This window comes from Pezoporus occidentalis, unplaced genomic scaffold, assembly GCF_034315485.1.
Source record: "Pezoporus occidentalis ecotype Australia unplaced genomic scaffold, CSIRO_AGI_Poc_V1 ctg11, whole genome shotgun sequence".
Classification (NCBI taxonomy): domain Eukaryota; kingdom Metazoa; phylum Chordata; class Aves; order Psittaciformes; family Psittacidae; genus Pezoporus; species Pezoporus occidentalis.
This window is the reverse complement of record NW_026912886.1, coordinates 2083122-2109841: the sequence shown is the minus strand read 5'-3', so window position 1 is coordinate 2109841 and position 26720 is coordinate 2083122. Positions and strand designations below refer to the sequence as shown.

Genomic DNA, 26720 nt, shown 5'->3' with positions numbered 1-26720 from the left:
ACACTTAAAAACTGGATAGTGGTACTGACTCTGCTAGAAACATGAGCTGAAAACTGCTCCATTGTTCACGCTACATCCTACAACAATAACTGATTCTACAGCACCACCGAGCAGTTGCTATGATGAAATAACTATATCCTAAGCAAACACATCACCTCCATGTTAACCCAACCGAATCCCCGAGACTGCCGCTGAATGAGTATGAATGCAATGAAAAGGAGACAGACAGAAAGCAGAATGCAGAAGAGCATTAGTAACACTCAAAAAGACAAACACTGAGTGAAGTATTGTGCTATGAAGCAGATGAATATGAATTATACATTAACCCAGTACTGTGCAATTCCCACATCTAAGCCTCCCTGGAATAAATAGGAGTTTTCCTTGCAAAAAGGAATACAGGCTATTCATGTAGCTGAATTTTACTGAGTAAAAGCCCCAAACCCTCGAACAGAGCAAATATGACAACAAATCTCACAATGACCCTATTCATGTATAATGAACAGATTTACATGCAATGGAAACAAATGAATAACAAATTTAGGACGTGTAGCATTGAGAAACGGAACAGATCTTCTTCCAGGAAAACGTAGGATTGATGGGAGAAAAGGAATTAAAAAAACCAAACCACAAAAGGACACAAACAAAAGGGAACTAGCTCATGAGTGGGGCTTCTAGTTAACCCAGCAGGCCTTTCCTTCCACTCTTCCTTTGGCTTAAACCACAACAATGCTGCATTGTGAGCTTCTTGTAGAGAAGAAGCAGTATCAACCTGCATCTCAAATGATATATTACACTGCTAGGAGCTAAACTTTCCTTTCCTTTGTTTTTCAATTCCTTGCAGAGCAGGACAGCCATACCTGATTTAAACTGACATCACTGTTTGTCAATGTGATGTCAATCATAACGTGATTGACATCACATTGTCAATCTTTCCTTTTCATAACAGCTACCATTTAATTTCAAATGTCTGCTTTCCCCCATACTACGTTTGCTTTTGCTGTTGACTCACATGGTTAATGCAACCAATGCAAATGTAATGCTAGGAGTCAAACTTACCTTTTTCACATCTCTGACTAGCAAATGTAGTGTATTTGGTGGACCCAATCTCTGAAACAAAAACATTCACAGTCCATTAGATCTTCAATTCTTTAGATTTTTGGCACACACAAATGTAACTACTGGGGGAGTGAGTGAGTGTCTGTGTGATTCTCAGTTACTGGCTAGGCTTAAACCATGACAGGCTACAAGATAAAATGATGCTGAGTTCTGCAACATGCTAAAAACAAAAGTTGTCATGTAAATACTTTCCAAATTTACAGGCTTATTCAGTAACATTACAATGTATACATACAGGAAAAGTAATTGAGATTAAAAGTACATGGCCACTATGGGCTGGTATTAAAGTTTTACTATCTACAGTAGTTCTTTAGGTGTTCCAAAGGTGCATTTTAAATACGTCACTATATTTACACAGCAAATTACAATAGCTTCTGAAAGCTGATGTATATGTGTGTATGTAGGGATACAATAGAGCACTGTATGTAGTAGCAACATCTCCCATTACTGCTATCCAACAACTGTGTATTGTCAGGACTTGGAGCTTTCTGGGGAAAAAAAGAAAGCGTATCTCAGAAGGAGAAGAAGAAAAAGGGCAACCCTGTGAAATATAGTAGCAAATATATCACAGAGCATTTTATTATTTCTGCTCACTTACAGTATTATAAAGTTCTTCCAGTCGAGGAATAGTGAGGAAGTGCTGCATGTTCACTCCATTCTCAATAAGAAGTTTCACAAAGTCCACCCGATCCAGAACCAGTGCATCCAGCATAGCCTGCTCCAAGGAGTTCACCTGCATTCCAGAATGGAGAATGTGAGACTGTGTGAGCAGAGAAGAGCTAGTTGGCCAACAACCACAAACATTTTCATTAGGATATTCCCAAGTTCCCAAATATGCTGATTAATCTGTAACTGAAAACAACATTTGACCCATATGCAAGTCAATGCAGATAGTGGAGTTTTCCAATGAAGTCTTGAGCAAGAGGAGAGCAGTGAAATAAACCTTTAGCAACACAGCTGTAGCTTTTAGTTTAGCATTTTTAACTAAACCAGGCATACTGTGTTTGACATGTTATGTGGAAGAGATCTGCTTGCTCAACATGATAAAAATAAGTTAAAATGTAAGGAAAACACACTGTATGTGTTTAAAATGATATTGACATAATTTTCCTGATAACTCACATATGTATCATCTACTCAAACTGCTGCCTCCCAGAGAAAAGATGGCATATAATGCCAAAATACTCAAATCATTTGGAAAGAAGCACTTCCTCTTCCTTTACCAACTTAGTTTTTCTTTTGGAAAACGTTAGTCAGGAAGCCTAATGGGTCTTCCCTCATTAAATTCTAAGGGGTTAGAACTCAATAGGAGAGGGAAAAATCCCTTGAGCAGCAGTCCCCTTGACAGATGAACTTCAGACAACAGACCAACCTAACCAACTGCAAATGGAAAACAAAGCACTTAAAAATGGAGCTGTTTCGACGGCCTTAACTGAAGAAATAGCATGTACAAGGCAGGATAAAGATGTTCACTGGTATTCTTCCTTCTGGCAAGCACAAGGAAGAAGATGAAGCAGACAAGCACTGAGTTGTACTGTTGTGATATGGCTGCATATGGTGCACGTAAGATAAGAGAGGGTTTCCTGGCTCAGAGACTGAACAGTAAGTATCCTTTGCAGGATCTACTGCTGATGTTGTAAGAATGTGCAAATGATCGTTCTATGGAAAGAAAATGTGTATTTTCTGTCTCTCCTTGTACTCCAGGATGAAAAAACCCACCAAAGTTAAGGAATTCTTCAACAGTCTTAATACAAATACGTTCACCTCACCCAGTTCAGGAGCTCAAGTTTTCTTGGGTCTGTTTCTTCTTCTGGCTCTTCTTTTGCTTTTCCTCCCTTTTTCTTCCCTTTTCCTTTCCCTCTGGCTGCTTTAGTCTGAGCAACTGGAGATTTCTTTTCCTTCTCAGGAGCTGTACCATCAGGAGCTGTAAGGCTACCTATAGGCTGTATTTAATAATGCATTAGAAGTGACTCTTTCTTTGGATACACTCCTATTGAACTTGCTCCCCAGTCACCACTTCCCACATGCAGTCAACTAGAAATAACTTCTTTCAGTATAACGACCTTTTCGCATAGTCATGGCTCTATAGCTTTGCAAGGCTGTTATGTCTAAGAGAGTCACCAACACTGAAAGTCTAAGTAGTGAAGCAGGCAGGCTGTGGAAGATTTATCTCATAAAATCAGGGCAAGAGGACTAAAACACAGGCAGAGACACTTCAATTTTGTGACATTTCACTTCCTCTGCTCTCAGTGAAAGCAATAGAAGCAATAGCTGTCAAATAGCAACAAGCAGGATAGGAACTGGACAGAAAGAGCTTAACAAGAATGTTGCCAAATAGCATCCATACTGTGGAGACAAAAAGGAGAGGAAAGAGCCGCTCTTTTTCTGTCTTTTCTCAAAGGAAATGGCTCATTTACATTCTGCAGACAAGATTTCTGTTTATACCTCCTCAGACACATTTACTCTTTTCAGTGTTCTTCCCCCTTCCAACCTGTCTGCCCAAGACGGGCAGGCAAACATCAAATAACTTGACGCTACTTGTCTGTGATTTGGAAGCTTAACTTGCTCCAGCTAATGCTTAGGTTATATAACCTCCAGGAACACAAAGTGGATTACAACTACCCCTGCTCTGCACAGAGAACCACAGAGCTGAGGCTTTAGCAAGGTTTGTTTTCCGTGGTTTTGTTTGTCCTAAAAAAGTAATCTCTGCCTAGCTCCCATAAATCCATTTGCAAGCCTGGACAAAACTCCAACTGCCAACTTGCAGCACAGGCTAGTCTGAAAGTAATCATCATGGATTTGAAATCATGGTGAATCCCAAGTGGCTGATACAGTTTCCACAAATTGCTGCAGAGTTTGAGTGTAAAACAGGCCAAAGCAGTAGCTGGCTTCAGCTGCTAGGTGGTACCTCTGAATCCAACCACAATAATACGGAGATTTGAGCATTCTGTCAAAATAAATGTTATCTAGTAATAGTACATCATCACATTCACAATAATTAAATCCTCTCTATATAAGCATTTTAATGAACCTTGTGTATCAGAAACATCATATTAAGTGAAAGACTAGAACAGCACATGCAGCAACATTTGTTTACATGTAATTATATGGGCTTCCAAATGAAATAAATCCCACTGTTTTTACAGTATGCGTATGAACGTGAGAGAGGCGTATGTAAAGGATTTTAGTTATACAGATGAACAGAGGCACTGCAGTGTTTCACCATTGACTTCAGCTGCTACACAATCAAACTCCAGTAATTTGGAAAAGACAATCCAATTTCAGGACCTGAAGGTTTACTGAAGATCTGCTTCTTAGTTCATTTGGCACAGCTCTGCTTTCCAGAGGCCTGTTTTCTGCAATGGTTTCTTCTGGTCAGCAGGATTTTGCTCCATTAATCCAAATAGAGGTTTACTAAGTGAGCAACAGAACTCCTCAGCAGCTCCATGAATTTCCAGGCCACATGTTTTTCAGGTAGCTGGGGATCTTGCCAACTGCTAGCATGTGTCCATGCTACACCCTACAAGGACTCTGAAATAAGGTTATTCTCCTGCTTGCCATGAAATTGCTTTTATTTCTTTCACAGAGTTTAAATTATTGTTCAATATTTGCCAATGGCAGTATAAGGTAATTTCAAAACAAATAAGTCATTCTTAATTACTAAGGTATCCCACATCAGTTCAGCATAAACCAGAATTGAATATTGTTTCTCCTGCCAACAAAATCCAAGCTGAGAATATTCTACCACTTGTTTTAAATGTCTAACAAACAAGAAGACTGGGAAAACTTTGTCTTACTGGCCAGTGGTGTCCAAAGACAAAGATCTGGCTGCGTGCAATGTCTACACGATTCCAGGCCAAAGCCAAGCTGAGCTGGTCTGGAGCAGATGCATTGGTACCTGATGAGAAACATGCACATTTTCAGTATTTCATGCCTGGATTCATCAAATCGATTTATAGCATCTTCCATTTCACCACATAATCCTAATTTCAAAAGAATTAATGAGATTCTCTCTCTTTTCCTTAAAACTCCACACTGACTTTATATTCTTATGCAAAGAGAGACATCTAACTGTTCTAAAAGACTACTTCTCTCAGCTCCTCTGGCTGATGCTGTGGATAGGAGTACAGTAATTCCTCTCTATTTCTCAGCTTTGGGGACTTTAGTGATCCCATATTGAGCCCGTATCAGCTACTATCTACCTGCAGACAGAAAACAGTTGTTTCAGCAAACATAACAAACTCAAAATAAATATGGAACCGATCATAAATTTTGCCCTAAGGCTTATAGAGCACAATCTGAAATCTGGGAGAGTCCAGATAGTCTTTTAATCTTCCCACCTGTTTTTCGAACTTTATTAATACAGGCTAGAAGTGCAATAAAGCCTGTTGAAATATGAGTGGTATTGCTGTTGCAGCATTCCCATCCCAGGCTTTCAAGTGAGGAAAGCTACACAAAACTTTCAATACAGATTTTATGCCCCAAGCCAATCTAAGCCTTAAACCAAGCACGTTCAGGTTACTAGCTAGAATTCAAGTGAACAAATCAAAGACTTAAACATCAAGAGTGAACCTCAGAGTGTAGGACTCCGAGGCTCTTAGGATCACTTCTTAGGATCAGTTTGTGCATTCTTCCTAACTGATCGCAAAACCCACCTTTTAGGAGAGCAGTTAAGATAGACATCTCAATGTCCTGCTGCCCTTCAGACCCCATACGGAACACAGTAATCTAAAGGATAGCATAAAACCAAACACACACAATTACAACACATAAAAGAGAGAGAGTAAATGTGTAGGTAGGAAAAAGGGAAAAATGGTGAAGGATTATTATTTTTTAAGACTTGAGATTTTTCAAAAAGTACATCTCCATTCACTTTTTTTTATAAATGAAATTTCATTGTCACAGGAACATTTAATTAAATTCTTGCAATAAACTTATCGTCAAGTGTCCCTGCATTGGTAAACATGACAAGTTTGGTTGAATTCTTCACCATACCAGTGAAATTCAAAAGGTGGTGCTAAAACTGCCATGCCAAACTCTTCCCTGGCAGTTCTATTATTTTCCAGTAGTAATGGAAATGCCAGCTTGGAAATGGAAATGCTAGGTATCCAAGAGCACTATCATAGCATTAATTTTATTGACAGTAACACTCATATATGTTTAGTTGCAGGATATGCTACATATTGATAACCAAATAAGCAGAATCAACTAATAAAGAAAAGCAACTATTCTTTCTAGGCACATCTGCTCAATCTGTTACAATTCACTGATTTTAAAAATACTAGTTTGTATAAAGCCTAGCCAGTGGACTACTTATTAAAAGATTAATAATTCAAAAGCAGAATAACCTCATATTCTATGTTAATTAAGTCAATACTGAAGGCAGACAGAAAAAATAACTAATTCTTCATTTTCTAAAAACACCTCTTCAAAGCAGATGCTAGCATTAAGTACTGGGAATAGCAGTTTTCTGAACAGTTAGAATTAACTTTGCATGAACACAAGATGCATGACATTAGAAGAGACAAGAACTAAAGGAAAAAATATAATTACCAAGAAAGCAGACAAAATTATCAACAAATGCAAACCATAAGCCTGTTTGAGATGCACAGTCTGAATTTTGCTGAGTAAATCAGGTCTGCATAGGAAGAGGAAAACTATGCGTTGAAATTGAATTATTTAGTTGTTATCTTGACATGTATAGATACGTAAGTAAGCACTTCCTTGGCAGCTGAGAGCAACACTTTAAGGAAAAGTCAGAGGCATGAGCTAAAGCCCATCATAATCTCTGGGAGAAGGTGAGCTTTTTGGAGTGCGGAGAGAGTCTGCAGACAACCTGGTGACTGCTTGACACAGATTGCCATCCCAATACTGTGTCATTTCAATTGTCACAGGACACTCTCCTGAAACATGTTGAGGATGCCTTTGTAGATTAATTCTAAGAGCAACTGATGTGTTTTCATGTGTTCCTTGACTCAGCCAAAACCCCCTAACCTTACTGAGTATTTTGTACCAGCTTTACTTGAGAGAGACTGGGCTCTATACGCATGTCTATGGCAGCAAATATGTAACAGTAGAGTTGGCATTAAACTTTGAGAAATAATTTTACTTAATGTTTGAAAATTTTCAAAATCTATTTTAGTGTCCATCTTTCCAGATCAAGAGAAAGAAAAGATAGCAAATATCATTAAACTTCATAATGTAACCTCCCTTATGCTCTGAATTCTTTGTTAGCCATCCTTCTGATGTGAGACTTAAAGTCTGTTGAAAAGTAGAACAGGACATCTCATAGTTCATTCAGTGGATTCTGGTCGGTTTTTGTACTCCTCTCTGTTCCTTGACTAGAATATCAGGGATAGTTCTAATCTGATAAAAAATGATGGCCTTATTTCCAGTGTTTAATTAATCAAGAGTAATGTGAAAATTATGCCTTGATTGGCACTTTGATTGCCAGGAGCAGCTTGTATAAAAAAAAAAAGAGGACTAGCACAAAGATTGATCCATGGATTTGAGGAAACTTCTTTGCATTATGCTTACTACCAATGTGCTGAGTTCAGCTGTGTGTTCTATCACTCTAAGTGGCGATCAAGTGGTCTTTCGTGTGTTAACCCTTCACTCACTCATAAGCATCAAGTCAGTATGAAACCACAAAAAGATGGAACCAGAAGCATGCCTGTGCATGGTAGTGCATACTTCTCTTGGGTACCAGAGCGGGATTTATTATGTCATTGAACAAACAAGCAATTACTTCTAGAAATCAAAGTTTTGCATCATCTGTTGGAAACAGTATTAAACTTGGGAAGACCAGAGTTCAGAGATTGTCTCCAAGCAGACCAAAGACAGGAAGTGTGGGCTCTCTGAAAGGAAAACACATTTAGTTTTAAGGGAGCTTGAAACACCATTTTCCTATGAACTTAAAAAAACCCTCCCTCTTTTCTCAGTCTCATGACGCAAGTTTCATCTGTCATTCAGTTACTTTACCGCTTCTACTGCTCTAGATGTCACTTCATTAGTGATACAATTAGGCACCTTGAAGATTGAAAATTTCCTGCGTTTCATATGGTAATTTAGTAGCAGGTTGGTTACTTGATTCCCTACGCACAGTCTGAACATCAGGCTGTCGTAGTTCTCTTGTTTCTATCTAACAGAAATATGCAACTCCATAAGAAAGACAAAAATATCAGTCATGTCAGCTCCAGCTGTATTTAAAACAAACCAAAAAAATCCACAACCCCCACAAAATTTCCACCAGACTGTTCATCTGCTATGGAAACAGCTGCTTAGGATTTGTATGAAAGAATGAAATTGAATTATACCAGGACTCCAGGGAGAGGTCAGACTTACAAAAATTCACTAAGACAATCAGTCAGAGGAAAACACTCAAAGATTCATTTTGCCTGCAAAAGCATAGGCACGGTGAACACAATTCAAGATACTGTTCACAGACAACACATGGGAATGTTAAAGATTTTCCTTTCCTGAACACACTTTTCTCTGCACCTGGGATATGGCAGACAGGCAGGAACCTGAGTGAGTGGTACAGTACACAGAGCAGGCCTGCAATAGTCCAGGATCAGGCATGGCTAGGATCTCTGAGAATGCTTAATGTTTCAATTTTTTCTGAAAAACCTGAACTGCCTATTTTAATGGAATTAAAAGTTGCTAAAGAGTAACTGCATCAGAAGACAAAAACTGTGCTGATGCCCTCTGAATGCTCACTGCACCAAGGAGCCCTTTCCTCAATTATCTTTCCTCTACTTTCTGCAGTTGATCCTCGTTTTAGTATATTTGTCTCAGTGTCTTAGTCTGTCTTGCTGAAGTCCATGAAAAAAGACTCCTATCAATTCACACAAAAGAAGAATCCTTAGAGGCTTTCCTTTCTTGGTATATCCTTATGAATGAATGATTGTGTACATTTATGGAGTTACATGGAAAGAAAAAGGTTCAACTGTAACCCTGGGAGAACAGCACTTAAAAGTACTCTGTGAAATTTGCTCACAGAAATTATCTTTGTGAACTACTTTTAGGAGACTTACAAGTTCTTTTTTTTTCATGCATTCCATAAGAATGACAAACAGCTGATGAGCTTGATTCCTGTTGTAGTTAAAGGTTTTCTGGATGGTAACTAGAAGCTGGTCCCTAAGGGATTCACTTATTATCCTAAATGAAAAATGAGACATAAAAGAAGACATTGCCAGGATTAGTACCTTTTCAGGAAGCTTGGTGTCTGAAAACAAATTTTCACCCAGCAGTGCAATGACTTTATTTTGAAAATAAATAAATGAAAACACACAGCATTTTTGCATTCAGTGCAGGTAAGAATGAAGAGTGAACAGCAACCAGGAAATTCATACCCAAACTGGCTCTTGTGCATCTCAGTACTTCAACATTGAGTAAAAACCTGGCAGGGAACTTGAACTATCCTTTCACCCTGGAATAAATGAAAGTGGCTCTTACTCCTGTTATGTATTATAGATATACTTCTTGTTAGGAGGTTCAGTCTTGAGGATTTCAGCAGTACACCTTACAGGACCCCTACCTACACCTCTAAATGTTGCAAGGCCCTTTGCATATAGCTAAAATCCCCCAAAGTATTTCACATTACTGGTATGTCACCTTGGTTGTCTTGGTTATCTTCTTAAACAGAGGATTTAAATTGCTAATGTATCTGAAATTTCATAATATCCAAGTAATTAAAGAAATTAGATCAAAAACATTCTAGAAAGGTCAGCAATGTTTGATGTCTCAAAGCAAACTGAAACAGAGCCCTTCAATCTTCATCCATTTCCTAATAAAACACATGTATTTTCAGGTGATGGAGAACATGACCAGCAGGCATTCAAAGCAGTGGGCAGCTGAGCCTGTGAAGTGCAGTAAAACTAAAGCTCATTGTGAGAAAATTATTCATTTAGACAGCAGCGTTCACAAAAACTTCTCACTGCAGACTTGCCTTCCCAGATGAACATACTTATCTCACCAGAATTACTGGAAAGGGAAATTGGACACTGCATCAAATGTACTGGGAAAGGAGGAATGAGAAATCAAAAAAAAAAGTAGGAAAGTTTGACCTAAGCTAAGGAGCTGGTCAGCAGAAAGGGAAACCAAGTTGCTGAATAATAAATACTGCCGGACAGATTACATATGTACTGTGTGTAAACATTAAAATAATCCAGCATCAGACTGCCCTCCCAATATATATTCAGCAAATAACATCCACACTGCTTGACAATGGTGGTTGTCTGCTTAATATTTAATCCAAGCTAAGCTCCAGCTTCAGTCAGGGAAGTAGGCTATTTCTTCAGCTTAAGATGGGTGTGCTGTACCCTAATCAAGATAATATACTTGGTTTTTGCCTGAGTTTGCCAAATACTGATATTAACAATGGCTTGTCTGGAAGAAGCAGCATTTTAAATTAAAAAATGCACTCCACTTAAGAGTATTGTCAGGCCAGATCTACTCTACAGAGCAGATGAGCTTAATGCTGCTAGTATAGGCTTTGTATCTTCTTTAAACTAACCTTACTTCTATCAACCAAAGGAGCAGACAACCAATCATACAGATAACAGGCTCCAGGAAACTCTGGATTGGAAGTGACTTTTACAGACTCATTTGGGCAATGGAAAGGAGAGCTATGGAGTAAAATGCTCCAGAGAACATCCTCCACTCTGTTCATGACATCAGGCAGCACTGCCCTGAAGAACCATCACAGACAAGAAAATAGCAAGAGAATGGAAGTCAGCCCAACATTTTTCCAGCTGGTCTGGCAGTCTTGGAGAATGAAGCTCATTCACACAACACACTAGAATCAGGCAGCACAAACTTTGCAAATACATGCACTAATTAACCTCAGCCCTGGCCTGAGAAAAAGAATAATTCTTGGCAACCATTTGTTCCTTGCTTCTAACATGCCCAACCCAGCACCAAATACAGTGCAGCAAAAGGTGATGAAGCTTGTGTGACAGTGTGCTGCCCTGAGACCATGCTTATTTCACTGAGACCATGCTTATTTCAATGGACCATCAAATACATTCCAAGTGGTAACAATTTCTACCCACTAATGCCAGGACTAAGATCAACAGGCAACAAAAGTTGACTGACAGCAGGATGCCTCTGCTAGCAGCATTTTTGAGCTGGTTTTCTAATGAAGCTTTAACGAAAACAAGGCATCTAGTCCTACACTGTCCTCCTCAGCAAGACACAGCTTTGGTGAAGATCTCGAATTCTTACCCTCCTTCTTCTGAATACTTGTGTGCAAATGACAGAATATCGGATGCTCGTCCACTACCATCACATATCACGACAGGGAGAGGGGGTTCTTCTCGTAGGCACTCTAATACAATGGAGATCACATTGGGGCCCCCTTCCACTATGAGCCCAACTACTGGAACACCTTGTCCCAGCCCTGCAAAAACAAGAACAGAAACAAAAAAAGAAGTGTCATTGAAACAGAGTTTAAGAGGTTGAGGTATTATAAGGGGATGTGATTACTTTGTTACAGCATCACTTCAGACCAGAGCGGTCAGGAAAAATTGTGCCATTTCACAGCCAACACCAGGAAAAATGTTCATATGCCATTTCATAGCCCCAAAAGGAAAAAGGTAAGATGTCTCTCTGCCCTTGGTCTTCCCTTAGCTACGTACTGATCATTTATTCACTAAACATTGGTGAACCGTTTGAAATCTCTTTTGATAGATAAAACAGCTAACATGATTCTCCTGTTACTTCATTAGCTTCACTGTTACTTGGATGGCTCCCAGCTACCGCGTCTTTGATGCTTTAACTCTTCACTGGTTACCTACAGGAAGTCTTCATTAAGTTGACACATAGCTATGCTTTCTCCCAAGATAAAACATATGAAATTAGTGTCTTTGTCATGAGGCTGCAATGGCTGGCCGATGGAAGAGACGACAGCTGAGCATCCCTTTGCTGTCCCTGCCTCACTGTGATCTCCAGGCATAGGATGACAAAGGGAAGCCCACAGGTCACATGGTCTCGGTAGCCTTGGTCACAAGATACTTGGGCAAATGAAGGACAAAACATTACCTGAAGGCTGACTAATCCCACTAGTATAAGCATTTGAATTCAGTTCTTAACCTGTAAAATGAGCAGTGCTTTATATAGAACATGCACATTTTGTATGGCTGAAAACATATGAAAGAGTTTGTATTTTCAACCTTCATTCCTCTTTGAAGAACAGGAACATCATGCACAATAACAGCAGAAGCTTCCTGATATCCTGCTGTCAGTATACCCCAGCTCTGATAAGGACGAGTCACAGAGCATGGGCTGGCCTGTGTGTCCATGAAATCCTTAGTTATTCCTGATGAGATTTCCAGAAGAGGTGCCTGTGCTTGAAGTGATTAAAAAGAAACAAAACAACTCCCTGTATGTTGTTACTAGTAGGTGTACTGCAGCCCTTCATATAACTTAACTGTCACGTGTATTCCAAACTTTGCCCTTCTCATGGCAAAAATCACCAAACACTACTTAAACCAGAACCAACATCCCCAGCCCCTGAAGTATTAAAAGAAATGATAGAGAACTTCTTGCCTCTGGGCCCCGATTTCCTTATCTTCCAAGCCAGTGCTCCCTTTTACAATGCTAGAGCAATTCCAGCACTTCCACAGAAGACCAAGATAAAAACAAAAATCATAGCTAAGGTTAGCTCTTCCTAATGTTTGTGGACAACAGTGAGCAGCACTGTCTCCACACTAAAGGCAAGGGGCATCACTTTGGCAAATTCAGTTTCTTAAGCTTACTGTAGGCAAAAAGCAGTACGTAAATACTGTCCAGAATGGTGAGATGTCTTGCGACTGATGGTAAAGCCTTCTGGATTTAATGGGTACTCTATTTCATTTTTTCTGCTCTACCTGTAAGAATACTTACATCCTATTAGAAACTTCTGTAGAGTTCAATGCAACTGTCATTCTGAATGTTTGTTTTTTCTTACATATACAGGCCTACACAGGCTGCGTTAGAAGTCAGAAAGAAGTCAGAAAGGCAACTGGTAGAAGTGATGTCTTTTCTCCAGCAATTCTTAACTGAAGTGTGGATTCAAAGACTATATAATTTTTATTGGACCATTTTTAATCAGGTTGTTAGGTGGGTTTTTTTAAGCTGCAGCTCTTAAAAATGTGTATTTATTTCATCTTCAAAAAAAAAATCATTTTTTTCTACAAAGATGTTAATGAAAAAATGCCTTTTGAATTATTCTTTTTTTCTACATAATGACAAAAAGAATTCTAGGAAGTTGTTTCAGAGAGGCTGTAGCAACTGCACAGAACTCAAAATATGAAAGTACTGATGTGAAATTGCCTCGATAATGACTTCATTAAATAATAAATCCCAGCTGAGTTTATCGGAAAGATCACAGAATTCTGAGTGTGATGTTTCATTTGAAACAAATTTTTATCAGAGAGAAAATAAACTGTTTGTATTAACTTATGGAATCATGAAACACTGAGCTGCACAGGATTCCTGTGAAGAGGAACTGTACAAAGTTACCCCATTCTGTTCACTGATGCTTATGAATTCTAGGTAGAACTGCACAAAATTCTTGACATTTCAATTTCCTTAAACTCTTACTGCTTTGAAGCTTCTCCTTGCTATTATCTGTCAACTTTTCTTCCACCCTTCGTGCAATCCTTATTTCTCTGGGTTTTCCATGTTAGATGCAGGCTCTTTTATAACTTATTAGACAGCACATGTTCAAGTTTAGTCATGCAGTCCTGATCAAATTTGTGCTACAAAGAGCTGGAAGAAGCATTTAATTTCAATACCTTTAAATACTACTTCATGCCCTTGTTCCCTCCCTTCCTAAGACGTCATGTTTACAGCTGTACTTACGTGTGTTAATTTTCTGGAGGGAAATGTGTTTTTCCAACTGACGTCGTAACTTTACTTCAGCTCCATATTTACCTAGTGTTCCATTGTCTGCCAGAATGAAGTGGGTATGGGAACTGTTGAGCACAGAGAGCTTACTGAGAGGGTTTGACATTGTTTGGTAAACCCGTGTTACCTGTGTGTCAAAAGGACAGATACACCGAGGTTAGAACTAGGAGCTAAGTGTGATAATCCCATGCACAGCCCAACAGAAGCACATGCCTTATGAGGAAACAAACCAACCAGACCTTTATAACCACAAATAGAGGAGAATTAGACATGGAGCTCGCTTTTACAGTCAACACTTGAACTCTTCATTGCAGTGTTTTTTTTGGAGGATGACAATCACACCCCTGCACTCTCCTGAGTGCTCTCCTAAGCTCATCAATGTACTCTCCTTGATCACACACTGTGTTACATGATCCTCCTACTGAATTAGAAGACACAGTCTCATTTGGAGTTTGTAGTAATTAATATGCAACTGCAGAGTACCCAACTAAAATAAATGCCAGTCTTGTATGCATAAACGCCCTTACATGATTTACAGAAGTCTTGGCATGCCATACTGAAGTTAGGACCTAAACCTCTGTCACCACAGAGAGTTCTCTACTATTGAAAGCAATGGAAACCTCCCTAGCTCCATATTTACTTTGAAACCATATATGACAACCTGACAACAGCTTTTCTTCAAGAAATTGTTCAATTTCAGTTCTTAGATGTGCTTTAGAAATAGTGAAAATATTAATACTCTGAAAAGACAAAGAGCTGTTACACAGCCAACATTGCTAATTACACGGGACTTTCCTTAAAGACTTACATCTTTTCCTATCAGATCTTCCTTATTTTCTACAATGCCCCACGGTGCAATTCCTATGGCACATATTCGTCCTCTGGATTTGGAAGAATGATCTTTCAAGGCATCTCCCACATGACGAATGACACCTGTAAGTACAATTAATTTAATTCATTCTTTGCACTTTTGAGCAATCACTGAACAACACATTTTTTTTCTTGCCTCTTACAGAGCTACCTGCTTTTCTGGAATGCCCTCACTCCTGAACTTGTACCTCTACTTTACCATAGACCTTGCAATGCAGACAAACCATGCTTTAATTCTGTAACAGTTGCATGTAAATCCTATTGCCTTTTCACATCTTTGTTCTGAATTCAATGAAGTCTTTGAAAGATTTACCCGGTTCTTTAACTTGCGATGGTGTAATCTGCACCATTGTTTGGAATGAAGCTATTCACTGTACATAATCTGAACTCACATGGAATGTGTTCATTCCATATGGGGCGCGAGCAAGCAAAAAATCCAAACCTAGAGTTACCCAAGAAATATTTTTTTCACTTAAAAATTATTCTGAACAGCAATCATCACCTTCCCTTAAAGACATTAGACCTTTGCTAGTGTAAATGAAGGTCAAAGGAATCCATTCTTATATAGTTTTCCAAGAAATAACTTGACATATAAAGATTTATTTCAGCTAAATATATTGTTATAGAAATATTACAGTGGAAGTTTGCATCTGATGGTTTTTTGAAGATCACTCAGAATTGATATTAACATAAATGAAATTAATTAGAAACCAACTGCTCTCAAAATGCAACAATATATAAGGAATCATCAAACCAGCTATTTTTCAACATGTCTTTCCAATTCTAGAAATCGTGTCAGACACCAGTTTTTTAACAGAATTCAGGAACAGTGTCAAAAACCTCCTGGTGGAATTATGTGGAGCTGCCCTACAACAGATAGTTTAGATACAGCCAAAAAAGGAAACACAGAAACATGAATCTGTTTCAGATGGCCAGAAGACCAAAGGGAAATGCAAACAGGAAATTGCAATGTCTTTAGGAAGAATCATTTACAACTCACTTCAGGTTTGTGCTTCAAGACTGCTAATTTACAGTTATTCCTTTAGGAACAAATACCTGCTACACTTACATGAGAGTGTGCATGTGCGGTGGTGGGTGACCCCATGGGCACGGAGATACTGACTCAGGGGCATGGCATTTAAGGTGGTTTATCAGTTGTTCACTCTCAGAGAGATTTCATATCTGAAGGACTACCTCAGTCCATGGCTGCATGGACAGGGAAGTGTCAAATGGAAGCAGAAAGGCTGCTTAACCTCAAGGATTAAAAGCTTCATCAAGCATTGTCTCAAAAATGGCACTGTTCAAAATTCAAGAAGGCTGTTAAAAATGAGAGCATTCAAGGCAGAGGTGTGATGACAACTGAAGGGCTGGAAAACACGAGTAGTGTGAGAGTTTTATGGAACTCGGCCTGTGCAGTCTGACAAAAGTGGTGTGCATGAAAACAAGCTCAGAAAACACAAAGATCTTTGTACAAAACAACAGTAAGAAGGTAAAGCCAGGCAGATTTGGAGTGGGAGATTTCTTGACTACAAGGATAACTAACCACTGAAAAAATGTATTACAACTAGTGGTAAATTCCTTGCTACTGAAACCAAGGCTGGCAATTAGTTTTTTCAGAGTAAGCACTAAGCAATGCAAACCAGTACTGACCCAGGAAAATCTTATGGGCTGGGCAGGAGATTTACACAAATGATTACAATGCTCCTTTTTTTTGGTTTAATGGCTAATGACTCGTTCATGTAGACTTAAATCTGCCTGTGGGAAAGATTAGTGAAGAAACATCAATGAATTCTTAAGTAAACCAGAAGTGCTAGTAATTGCCTACCTGTACTAACACCTCCAGTGAAAATCCAAGCTCCTGTGGTCATGGCAGCCTTTATCAGACCTTTTCCAAACACTTGCTTTAATTTAGGTTGCATTTCAAAGTTCTGGAGGCCTCCATGGACAGAGATTAAGAGTTTGGGCAGTTCCAGTTGCCAGTCTTTCACCATGAGATGCAGCAAAGAATCTGGTTTAGTGTCATATGACACACGGATATACTGCAAAGAGCAATGTGTAACAGCCACATTGAGCACAGAATGGTTCTATTAAGCCTTTTGTCATGAAGAAAATTTTACAATTTTTAAGCAACACATTAAATTTCCATGCTGCTCCTGATTAGAAAAAACAGGTTGAAAACTTTCACTTTGCTATTGAGAATTCACTTCATGATTTTTCAAAGCACCATTTTCCTCTCTTAACCTGCAAACCCGACTGCAATCAAGTGATCCTAAACTTATTACAGATCTGCATTGTAGGAAACCACCTACTTCAAATGACTGTCAGGTGTTTTGTATTGCTCCTAAAACCTCTGGTTTGACTGCCAAGGAGAAGCAATGACCTTCACAAGAACTAGGAGGCTTATGCTACATTTTATCCCACCTGCTGTTGATGTACCTATTTCTGTCTCTGTAGCAATGATGTGCATTCTTCTTAGTTTAGTTCCATCACTGTGATTTTTTCATTTCAAACTACTGCTCAATAGAAGAAAATGATGAAAGAAACTCATATATATAATTTCCACTTTAAAAACAAACAAACCACCACCAAACCCCCCCCAACCTCTCCGATACATTCTGGACAATTTTTTGCAGTGTGCTTGTCTCAAGTGGCAGTCCCAGCAGAGAAACAAGAAAGAAAATGGGCAAAGAAAATCCAGGTTTGGATTTGTTCACAAGAGAGGCAAAACAAAATTGTTTTTCAGAGGCTTGACTTGCTGTCGCTTTTACTGCTAAGAAAACTGAGCAGTCCACTTCCCAGCTCTGTCAGGAAACCAAATTTCTACTAGTATTAGATTTCAAACCTTAGAAAAAATTATCTCTGTCCATGCTGGGTTCTTTGCCCCACAAATCTAATACAAACAGATGGAATCTTACGCACTAATACATGCAGCTGCCTCCTTAGCTCATATTTATTGATAGTAACTTCAATGAAACTGTTTCATCAAGACATTGTAAGGTGTTTCTAAGTAGGTAGTATTTTTTTCTTGCCTTTTCTCTCTTTTCCTCTCTTTGATCATCTTGACTCTCTGAGTCAGCAAAGAGACCTTCTTTGATTTCAATGGATAATGCACTGAGTGAGCTGGAATCCTGACCCATGTCTATTCAGCTAACATACCAGATGAATATCTTTGTGTACCATACACTTCTTACCATGGCCTTATTTGAATGTCCTCCTCCCTGGAATTCAAGGTTTCCATAGGCATCAGTTGGGTATGTCTGGGTGTGTTTACTGACAGACCACTTCTCTGGCTGAGCTTCCACTTGCTTTGTTTCTTCTCCATTTTTATTAGCTGTTATACTCGGAGGAGGTGGAATATGTTGATTGATGAGCTGGCCACAGCAGCACCTGTAAGTTAATAAGACTTTGATTAGAGTATCTTCAATATTGAATGTTGATTTAAAACAAAACAAAACAGAAATCAAATTTTCAACTGACCATGCCTTGCTCTGCATGAATCATAGAAACACCTCTTCTAAGTCATACCTGTTGTATTTGCATACACACATGTGCAGAATTACCAGGCCACTAGTGTTTCTTAACAAAGATTAAAAATTACACTTCACTTCTGTTACACACTGGAAAGCTGTTCTAGGCTGACGGACAGGGAAGAAGCAAAAATACAGAACAAGAGTGGCGACCATCTGTTTCTTACTCCGAGGTGACAGCTAGCATGTGATGTAAACAGTTAATATCACCCAAACAAGCTGGACCACAATTTAGCTAGTCAATGCAGCAGCAATAATACTAGTATTTGGACTAAGAATTGCAGTCCCCCTTGTATAGTATTGTTAGTGGCAGTTTCTTAGCAACTGTGAAGAACGGTACCACTTACTTCACAGGGCACATTATTGCACCCTTGATTTCAGAATTCAATATGAGTTTATGTTCTGGTTCGCAAAGCCAGGAACTAACAACTCACTGCTGCTCCTGCTGCCCAGCCTTATCATCTGTATGACACGTCCCATGGCTCTGCACAGATTTGAGTGCAAGCACATCTTGCACTTTTGTTGCCCCGCCACCTCCCTTTAAGGGCAGTGAGTAAGCTGGGTCTCAGTTTCTCATGTCTAATATCAAATCAAGTCCAGTTTCTTCAGTATTAACTTTTTCTGTTGGCCAAAACAAAAAATTCAAATGTTACCTGCTAGTGTCTTTGTTGTTGGCAATTACGTAGATGCATTCTCTTTTAGAAAAGGTCTTCTCTATCCAAGCCTTCTGACCCTTAAATGGTAGAAAAAAAAAGAACATACTGAAATATTTCTGTGTGGTAGGTACAGTAACATCTGCCTTCTATTTTCAGCTACAGTTTTTAAACAAGCACCAAATTCATTAAATCACATTTAAACAGGAGATATGTTTACTCATGCAGAAAGTAGGTAACATGAATTTTCCATGTCTTGGATAAAATTCAAATCTCAAACGTGTGTAAAAATGCAAAGATACTCTCCTGAAATTACAATGTTTACCCAAAATACAGCTGCTTCTTCCTATTTTAGTATACAGTAAATGAACTCAAAGTAGTACAGGAAACCAGCATGAATTGTGACATAAATAGATGAACAGTATTTACTCTAAATAATACTTTAGTATTGTTCTGTGTACACAGAAATCACTTCCCAGAAAATTTCCCTGTTTGATCAAAAGTCATCTCAAAATAACTTCTGGTCGTGAATCAAGTTCCAGTCATTCCAAAGGCATCCTACTCTTAATGAGAGATGTTTCAGGATGAAGCACTTCTTAAGTTTAAAGAACATTTGACAAAAAAAGTGCAGACATTTTAGGCATGGTGTATCTGTGAAACAGGAGGAAACCAACCTTGAAGACAACATAAAATTGTGTTGGCCTATTATTCTGGGATTACAAACCAGAAACTAGAGCAAGCTCACAGCCGTTTGAAAACAACGATGCATAGGCAAGCTAGAACAAAATCACAGATCTGTGCAATGCAGTTAGGAAGCCTGTTGCAGAAGTGCAGTCCAGCTGAGCTTGGGAACACTGAAGAAAGGGAGTTCAGAAACGGCTGCAGGCCAGTTTCCCATAGCTTCTTACTTGCAGGCCCCAGGCCTTCTCTGTCCCTGCAGCCATCAACAAGGCAAAACACCATCATGACTGCAATAATAAACCAACATTTAGTGGTGAATATAGAAAAGTTAAAGGAATTCATGAAAAATGTTAAAAACCACTCACAATTTTGATGACACTGGTAACTTGGCCTTGCTGAGAAAAGCTGCTGCTTCTGAGTTTGCATTGGAATTGTGTCTTAACTCATTTTTTCAAGTAGTAAGCAAATACATGTTTTGCTTTAGTTTCCTCTGTGGAAGTGAAATAAATTTTTTGCAAAGAGAAAAGCTAAAAATGACACGAGAACTTTCAGGGAGCCTTCAGTGACAGGGAGGGGCCTTTCCTAGAGAAAGAACTAAAAACCTTGCTGATTTCCTGGCTTAAGAAGGTCAGCTGCAGATCTGGATGAGTGCTCTGTCAAGGCTATGTGGTAATAGCTTCGAGACTGGACTAGCCCCCAGTGCTGCACAGTCTGCAGCATGCCAAACAGAGGGTGTGGTAGTTCATCCTTCTCTCTTGTGTAAAGCAAGAGCTGTCTCTGAAGTTCCTTTGTTTGTTGACTTGTTAGCTCCTGTCTGGCTTCTTAGTTTTCTCCATTATGTCTGAAATAATAGGAGACTACCTGAAGTTCCCTCATTGCAAATAACTACAAATATATTTCAAACCTAGGCTTCTACTGCATGAAAAAGCTGTCCCTGATCTGTCCAGATATGAAAACCTTCCAGGTGCCTCTGAGAGAGAATGCCTTGATAGTCCCAGTGCTCTGGGAGATCCTGCACTTCTGCTGGCACTCTAGTGTATTTACTGACTCCCTCAGGGCAGAATCACCTCATTTCATTGTGAAAGGAGCCGTTTTGAGCCCATAGCACCACAGAGTGAGGAAATGTTCAGAGCTCATCAGACAAAGCTTCACAAAGCTTACACTGCTACTTGCTGCCTGAATGACAAGGCATGAATTTCAGGCATTTAGCATAAAGACCTTGATCATGCAGCAAAGTTTGAAGGAAGGGAATATTAAATGCAGTATCTAAAGGCCTTGTGACTTAGCTTTCCTGTCTTGACTCCATACATTCCTTCTTCAAATGAACCTAAAGAGCCTTTATCCCTGAAAATATTTAGATTTTTTCTATATGCTTTCTGGCAAGGCTTTTATGAAATGACAAGTTTTAGCAATATTATTGTTAGAAACAGAACACAGAAGATGCTTTAGCATAACATCAGTATAGTTACTGAGGTGCAGCTCTAGAAACGTACAGAAGAAAACACTCAAGATAGGGAGATCCATGAAGCACTGTGGTATGTAGAGGTGGGTGCTTATATCCAAGAGATGCCATTTACCTATTCAGAACCAGATTTGCTAATTTATTCAGGCTGTTCAAAATATTCAGAGAGAAAAAAATAGTCTATTTGATTGGAATTACACTGGTTTTTCAAAACTAACCCAAAACCACCCAGTGACCAAATTCACTGCTGCTTGACAACTGTGTCCAATGCCCTTACTTGTGCTTAAACACATCATACCAGCTAATGACTTTTAATATAAAATGAGCTTAACAGGAACCTGTTCCAGAGGTTACATCACCTGCTTCTTAATTTCTGGATTTTTGTTTTTAACTAATTTTTAATTGATTTAGGTTTATTACTATTTTCTGTATTTGAAACATACTCACTATTTTCCCCCAGATAAAACTTTAGACTTCTGCATGGCCTCTGGTAAGTCCTTGACCAAGTGACACCAATGCCCAAATCAATCCCACAGTGCAGGAAACACTTTTGAAATATAAATGGTAACAGATGCTGCACATTTAACTGCTTTACATTATTCCTCACAGCTCACCAAAGGACACTTCCCTTTGCTATTTTGGGTGCTTCAAGTAAAACCAGTAAATTAACCCCTGGCTGAAGTCACAGGCTTACTATCTGTGCTTGGGGAGAAGCTTTTGCATCTTGGTATCTAAAATGATCTCTGCAATACCTAAAAACCCTGTTAGAAATCAGTCACTATAGGCACTACAGTTGCACAATACATTGTGTTCTACTGGCTTATTTTTCTGTGCTAATGAGAGGAAGGCAAAAGCAGGCATTACAGATCAGGGAAATAAAACCTCAGCACATTTGGGCAGCCTTTGATGTTTCACTGCTTTGTCTATTTAATCTGCTTAACCAAAGCTTTGCTATAATCCAGTGCAAATACTTGAGCAGAAACATTCACTGTCAGAAAACGGGCACTTTCCCCACTTATTTGATACAGATTCTGTACCTTTCTCTCTCTGGATTAAAATCTGTTTGTTTTCTTGAGGACAAATGCAAGTATGAACACTGACTCTTGTGAGTTTGAAAAAAATAAGCCTTGCTGGAATGGATGAATTGTTAAAGGACTATGACAGAGCAGCTACAGAATTCAGACCAACAGCCAGTGGGAGTATTAGGCTGACAGACAAATAGCTGCTGGCAGCAAGACTGCGGTACTAAAAATCACTGCACGTTTTCATTTTACATTGAGGAAACACAAAAAAAGCAAGATCCTAACTTGTTGATTGTGGTGTAGTTCAACCCTGCTCATCACAGCAAATCCTGCATGCACTAATCAATCTACTTTTGAAAAAACACATTTCAGATGTTCAGCGGCGTATTTGTTCTCCTTTATGAAAACTAACAATGAGTCTCCTAAATTATGATAAAAACAAAACCACTGCTGATTTTTGGTCTACAGCCCAGAAATCAGTATGCTGCCAAGAAGCAGCATTAATTAACACTGACTTTATAGAATCATAGAATAGTTAGGGTTGGAAAGGACCTTAAGATCATCAAGTTCTACCCCCCCTTGGCATGGGCAGGGACACCTCATACTAAACCATGTCACCCAAGGCTCTGCCCAACCCGGCCTTGAACACTGCCAGGGATGGAGCATTCACAGCTTCCCTGGGCAACCCATTCCAGTGCCTCACCACCATAACAGGAAAGAATTTCTTCCCTATATCCTATCTGAACTTCCCCTGTTTAAGTTTTAACCTGTTACCCCTTGTCCTGTCACTACAATAGCTAATGAAGCCCTATAGGCCCCCTTCAGATACTGGAAGGCTGCTATGAGGTCTCCACGCAGCCTTCTCTTCTCCAGCCTGAACAGCCCCAACTTTCTCAGCCTGTCTTCATACGGGAGGTGCTCCAGTCCCCTGATCATCCTTCTGGGACTCCTCTGGGCTTCTTCCAACAGTTCCATGTCCTTTTTTAGGTTGAGGACATCAGAACTGCACACAATACTCCAGGTGAGGTCTCATAAGAGCAGAGTAGAGGGGCAGGATCACCTCCTTCGACCTGCTGGTCACACTCCTTAATTATTATGGATTTGTTAGTTCTCTTTAGCATTAAAAGAAGGTATCCTCCTGCAGAAAGGAATGGAAATTAGTGGTGTTGTTTGTAAATCATAAGTAAACAAAATCAAGACCCTAAACAAATAGTTTCTAACACAGACATTAATAAAAAAACAGTTGTCCTCTGACTAACACACACCACACAATTTGCTGAGAAATGTGTATCTAGGGCTGCAGACATGCAGTAACTGAAGAGAAAATTTTCTCTCACCACTAAATATAAGTAATTCCAGTTTGCTGCTAAATTGCCATTACATTTTATGTATTTTTACTTCATATATAACCGATGAACACATACTGGGCCCTAATTTCAGGCTGTATCATAAGAAATCCCACATCTCTGAGCAGCAAGTGGTCTCTGGACTGATGCACCTGCAGTGAAAATCCAGGGTGGGGATCAACACAGGAAAGCAAAGCCACTGAAATTGTCATGCTACAAACTCTTACCTGCCATTGTGCCACCAGCAGCTGTGAATTTCAGTTATCATACACCTCGGCAGGATAGCGGCAGTATTTAGTGTCTGTGGATAACCATGATAAAACTACCACCAAAGAAAGTGAAAGAATTTGGGGGGTGAAAATGGGCAGGGATGAGAGTCATAGTGTCACTGGAGTACACCCAAAGCCTCAACTCAACCAGACCTAAAGCCAGTGCCGTCATCCCACTCAACTGCCACAACCCCCAAGGACAGATGCTCCATGCAACAGGGACACATGTCTTTGCTGGATAGCTTGGCATGCTCGACTTGGTCACAGGATGGGATGGGGCTTTGGCCTTACCTTGCATCTAGAGAGCACGCACTGCAGGACAGCTCTGAGGCACAGCCTCCTCCACTGCTGCACTCAATGAGGCTCTGCCAGTACCCAGCACAGCAGGTCAGCAAAGCAGGCATGTGAACAGCAGTGCTTGCTGCATGGAGCCACATATAGGGATCTGACACAGCAGTGCCTGGCACACGGATGCAATGGGGGAATAGGCAGGGGACCAAATGACTGTGTCTCATGCATAATACAAGGTTTGACAAAGCTGCTCAGGCTAAATCAAGCATAGAATAATGCAAAAACGGAGTTGGCTGGGCAGCAGAGCTCCCATCTCTGGAATAATACACATTATTTTCACCAACAGCTTGTTACACTGTGGTTTGATTATTGTCACTTATGGAGACATTCAGCTGTAGCCCTGTTCACACCATCTCACCAACATTTCCTGGTAATCCTCCCTTAGCTTGCAGTCTGCTGCAAAAGGTGGTAACATCAGGGAAGTCAGATCTCAACTGTGTTCTCAATTATTTAATTAGAATGCTCTACAGGATTAAACTGGGGCATTTATGCCAGATTGGAGCAAAGAGATGCTTGTTTTGATAAGACAGTAACAGAAGTAATCTGGAAGTGGAACAGAATTCACACCATGAGTATGTGCATGGTGTGGGCACAAGTCCATTCACTGTGTAAACAAGTCCACAGATTTCTGTGAATACCATGTAGGTAATCACATCCAGTTGATGTTACTTGAGAGAAAACAAAGAACTGCCCAATAAACAGTTGGGGAAAAAAAAAAAAAAAAGAAAAATCACTGCATTAGCAGAATCATTGTTACCTGAAACTTGAAAACTCATACTAGAAAGATTCATATTTTGTGCTGCCTTTAAATGCAACATCCCAATTACACTACCCATCACTCTTCATTCTGATGGAACAGTTTCTCCAGCTGATGAACCCTTTAGGTGATCAGTTCTACCCAGAACAACCACCCTTGCTTGGAGAAAAATATTTTGAACTATGTGAGGGATGTTAACAGCTGACTTTGCAGCCACTCATGTACTGGTAAGATTTTACTGAAAGGCTGTTCATTACGAAGATATAAAGGGCAAACCCCCACAATGCTATTTTGAATGTGCGTTATGCCACTAGGGAGCCAGAGCCATGAACAATATCCCCAACCACAGAACGTGGTGAACTTCCTGTGAATCTAAACTAAATTTCCAAAACCCTTGTTTGCAAGAGTTGTATCAAAACCAGTTGCTGTTCTTTGATTCTACGATAATAGTTTTAGCAATTATTAGAATACGAAGTACCAAACAATACCAAATAGAAAGCAGATCTCTCATATTGTTTGCTAATAAATATAGCATCAAGAAGGGATGTGTAATATTTATGAGATTCTTTCAAATACAGATTATTTCCTCATGAAAATTCTTATTCTCATCCCACTGTATTTTTCATACAGTTCAACTTGAACCTGTGTTCTTGCAGCAACCTTGTCAGGGAACCATCTACTCTGTGGCTAAGTCTAACACACAACAGGCAGGATGGCAGTAAGTAATGCTGTTATTTCAAACTGAGGCCAGAAATCACTCCTGCTGCTGCTGTGGAAACGAGTAAGTAGTGCTATGTTGCATGGAGAGCTGTAATGAGTTTTCATGCCTTCATTACGCTTTGTGTTCCTGGCCTGCTGGTGAGGCACACAGCAAACATCCACTGAAACAAGAGGAGTAATTTTCTCTCCACGCTCATTAACTTAGGGAGACAGTCTACAAAACAAAGTTGCAAGCTCTTTTTAAAGTTAACACAATTGCACTGCATCTCTTAAAGATACACAGCTCTTCCCCAGAGGCTTAGAGATGTGAAAAACAGCTATAGCCTCTACACCCCAGCAGGCCTGGCTTGCTCCGACATGACTGGATATACCCAGCTCCAGCACAAAGTCAATGGAGGCACATCAGTGAGGTGTGCTGGACAAGCTCAGACACACTACTGAGAGGCAGGCGCGGCTGCTTGAGCACTGCTCAGCAGCAGTGTAACTGTACAGCTAATGCACTAAAACAAAGAAACTAAACAACCATCTAACACACACTGCAGGACAGCTTGGCTCAGTGCTGGCCTGGGAAGAACAGACCTTCGGTAGTTCTGCAATGGAGAACGTTTTGGGGTGTTTTGTGTGGAATACAGGAATCAGCTCACTGCCCCAGTTGCACACCACACCTACCACATTTTAAGGTAGCAAAAGCCATTCCTGCACTAGCTCAGCCCCAGCCCTTATGGTACCAAATTTCAGGGAAAATGTTATTTAAGATAACAATAACATATAATTCCTATTTGTTACCTATTCCAGTTCTGTTATTAACTTGCCACTTCCTTCTCTTGACTTTAGCCCTTCTGTTCCAATTGCTAGGGAGATGTGGAACACAAGTACTTTCTGACTGTACTTTCCCCATGAAACCCTTCAGCCTGTAGACGCTCCATGTGGCCAGTTTTACTCCAAGTTCTTAAATCATGGCTGAATTCTAACAAACACAACCCAAGATAATAGGATAGAAGTGTTGAGCAACATTATTTATGCTTAGAGGGGTCATCTTTGCCCACAAGCAACCT

General features: G+C 39.7%; 1 protein-coding gene across 2 annotated transcripts in view; it reads right to left on the bottom strand.

The window, feature by feature from the left end:
- TRPM1 (transient receptor potential cation channel subfamily M member 1) overlaps positions 1-26720 on the bottom strand; it is a 92010-nt gene that overhangs the window by 24359 nt on the left and 40931 nt on the right. For both annotated transcript variants that reach the window (XM_062626712.1, XM_062626723.1), the window contains exons 3-14: positions 19058-19137; positions 18069-18264; positions 16703-16916; positions 14816-14940; positions 13963-14134; positions 11344-11518; positions 9153-9276; positions 5772-5844; positions 4914-5014; positions 2886-3059; positions 1715-1849; positions 1057-1107 (exon numbers count right to left, since the gene is read on the bottom strand). In XM_062626712.1, coding sequence (XP_062482696.1) covers positions 1057-1107; positions 1715-1849; positions 2886-3059; positions 4914-5014; positions 5772-5844; positions 9153-9276; positions 11344-11518; positions 13963-14134; positions 14816-14940; positions 16703-16916; positions 18069-18264; positions 19058-19137 — 1620 coding nt within the window. The remainder of the gene's footprint in view (positions 1-1056; positions 1108-1714; positions 1850-2885; positions 3060-4913; positions 5015-5771; positions 5845-9152; positions 9277-11343; positions 11519-13962; positions 14135-14815; positions 14941-16702; positions 16917-18068; positions 18265-19057; positions 19138-26720) is intronic.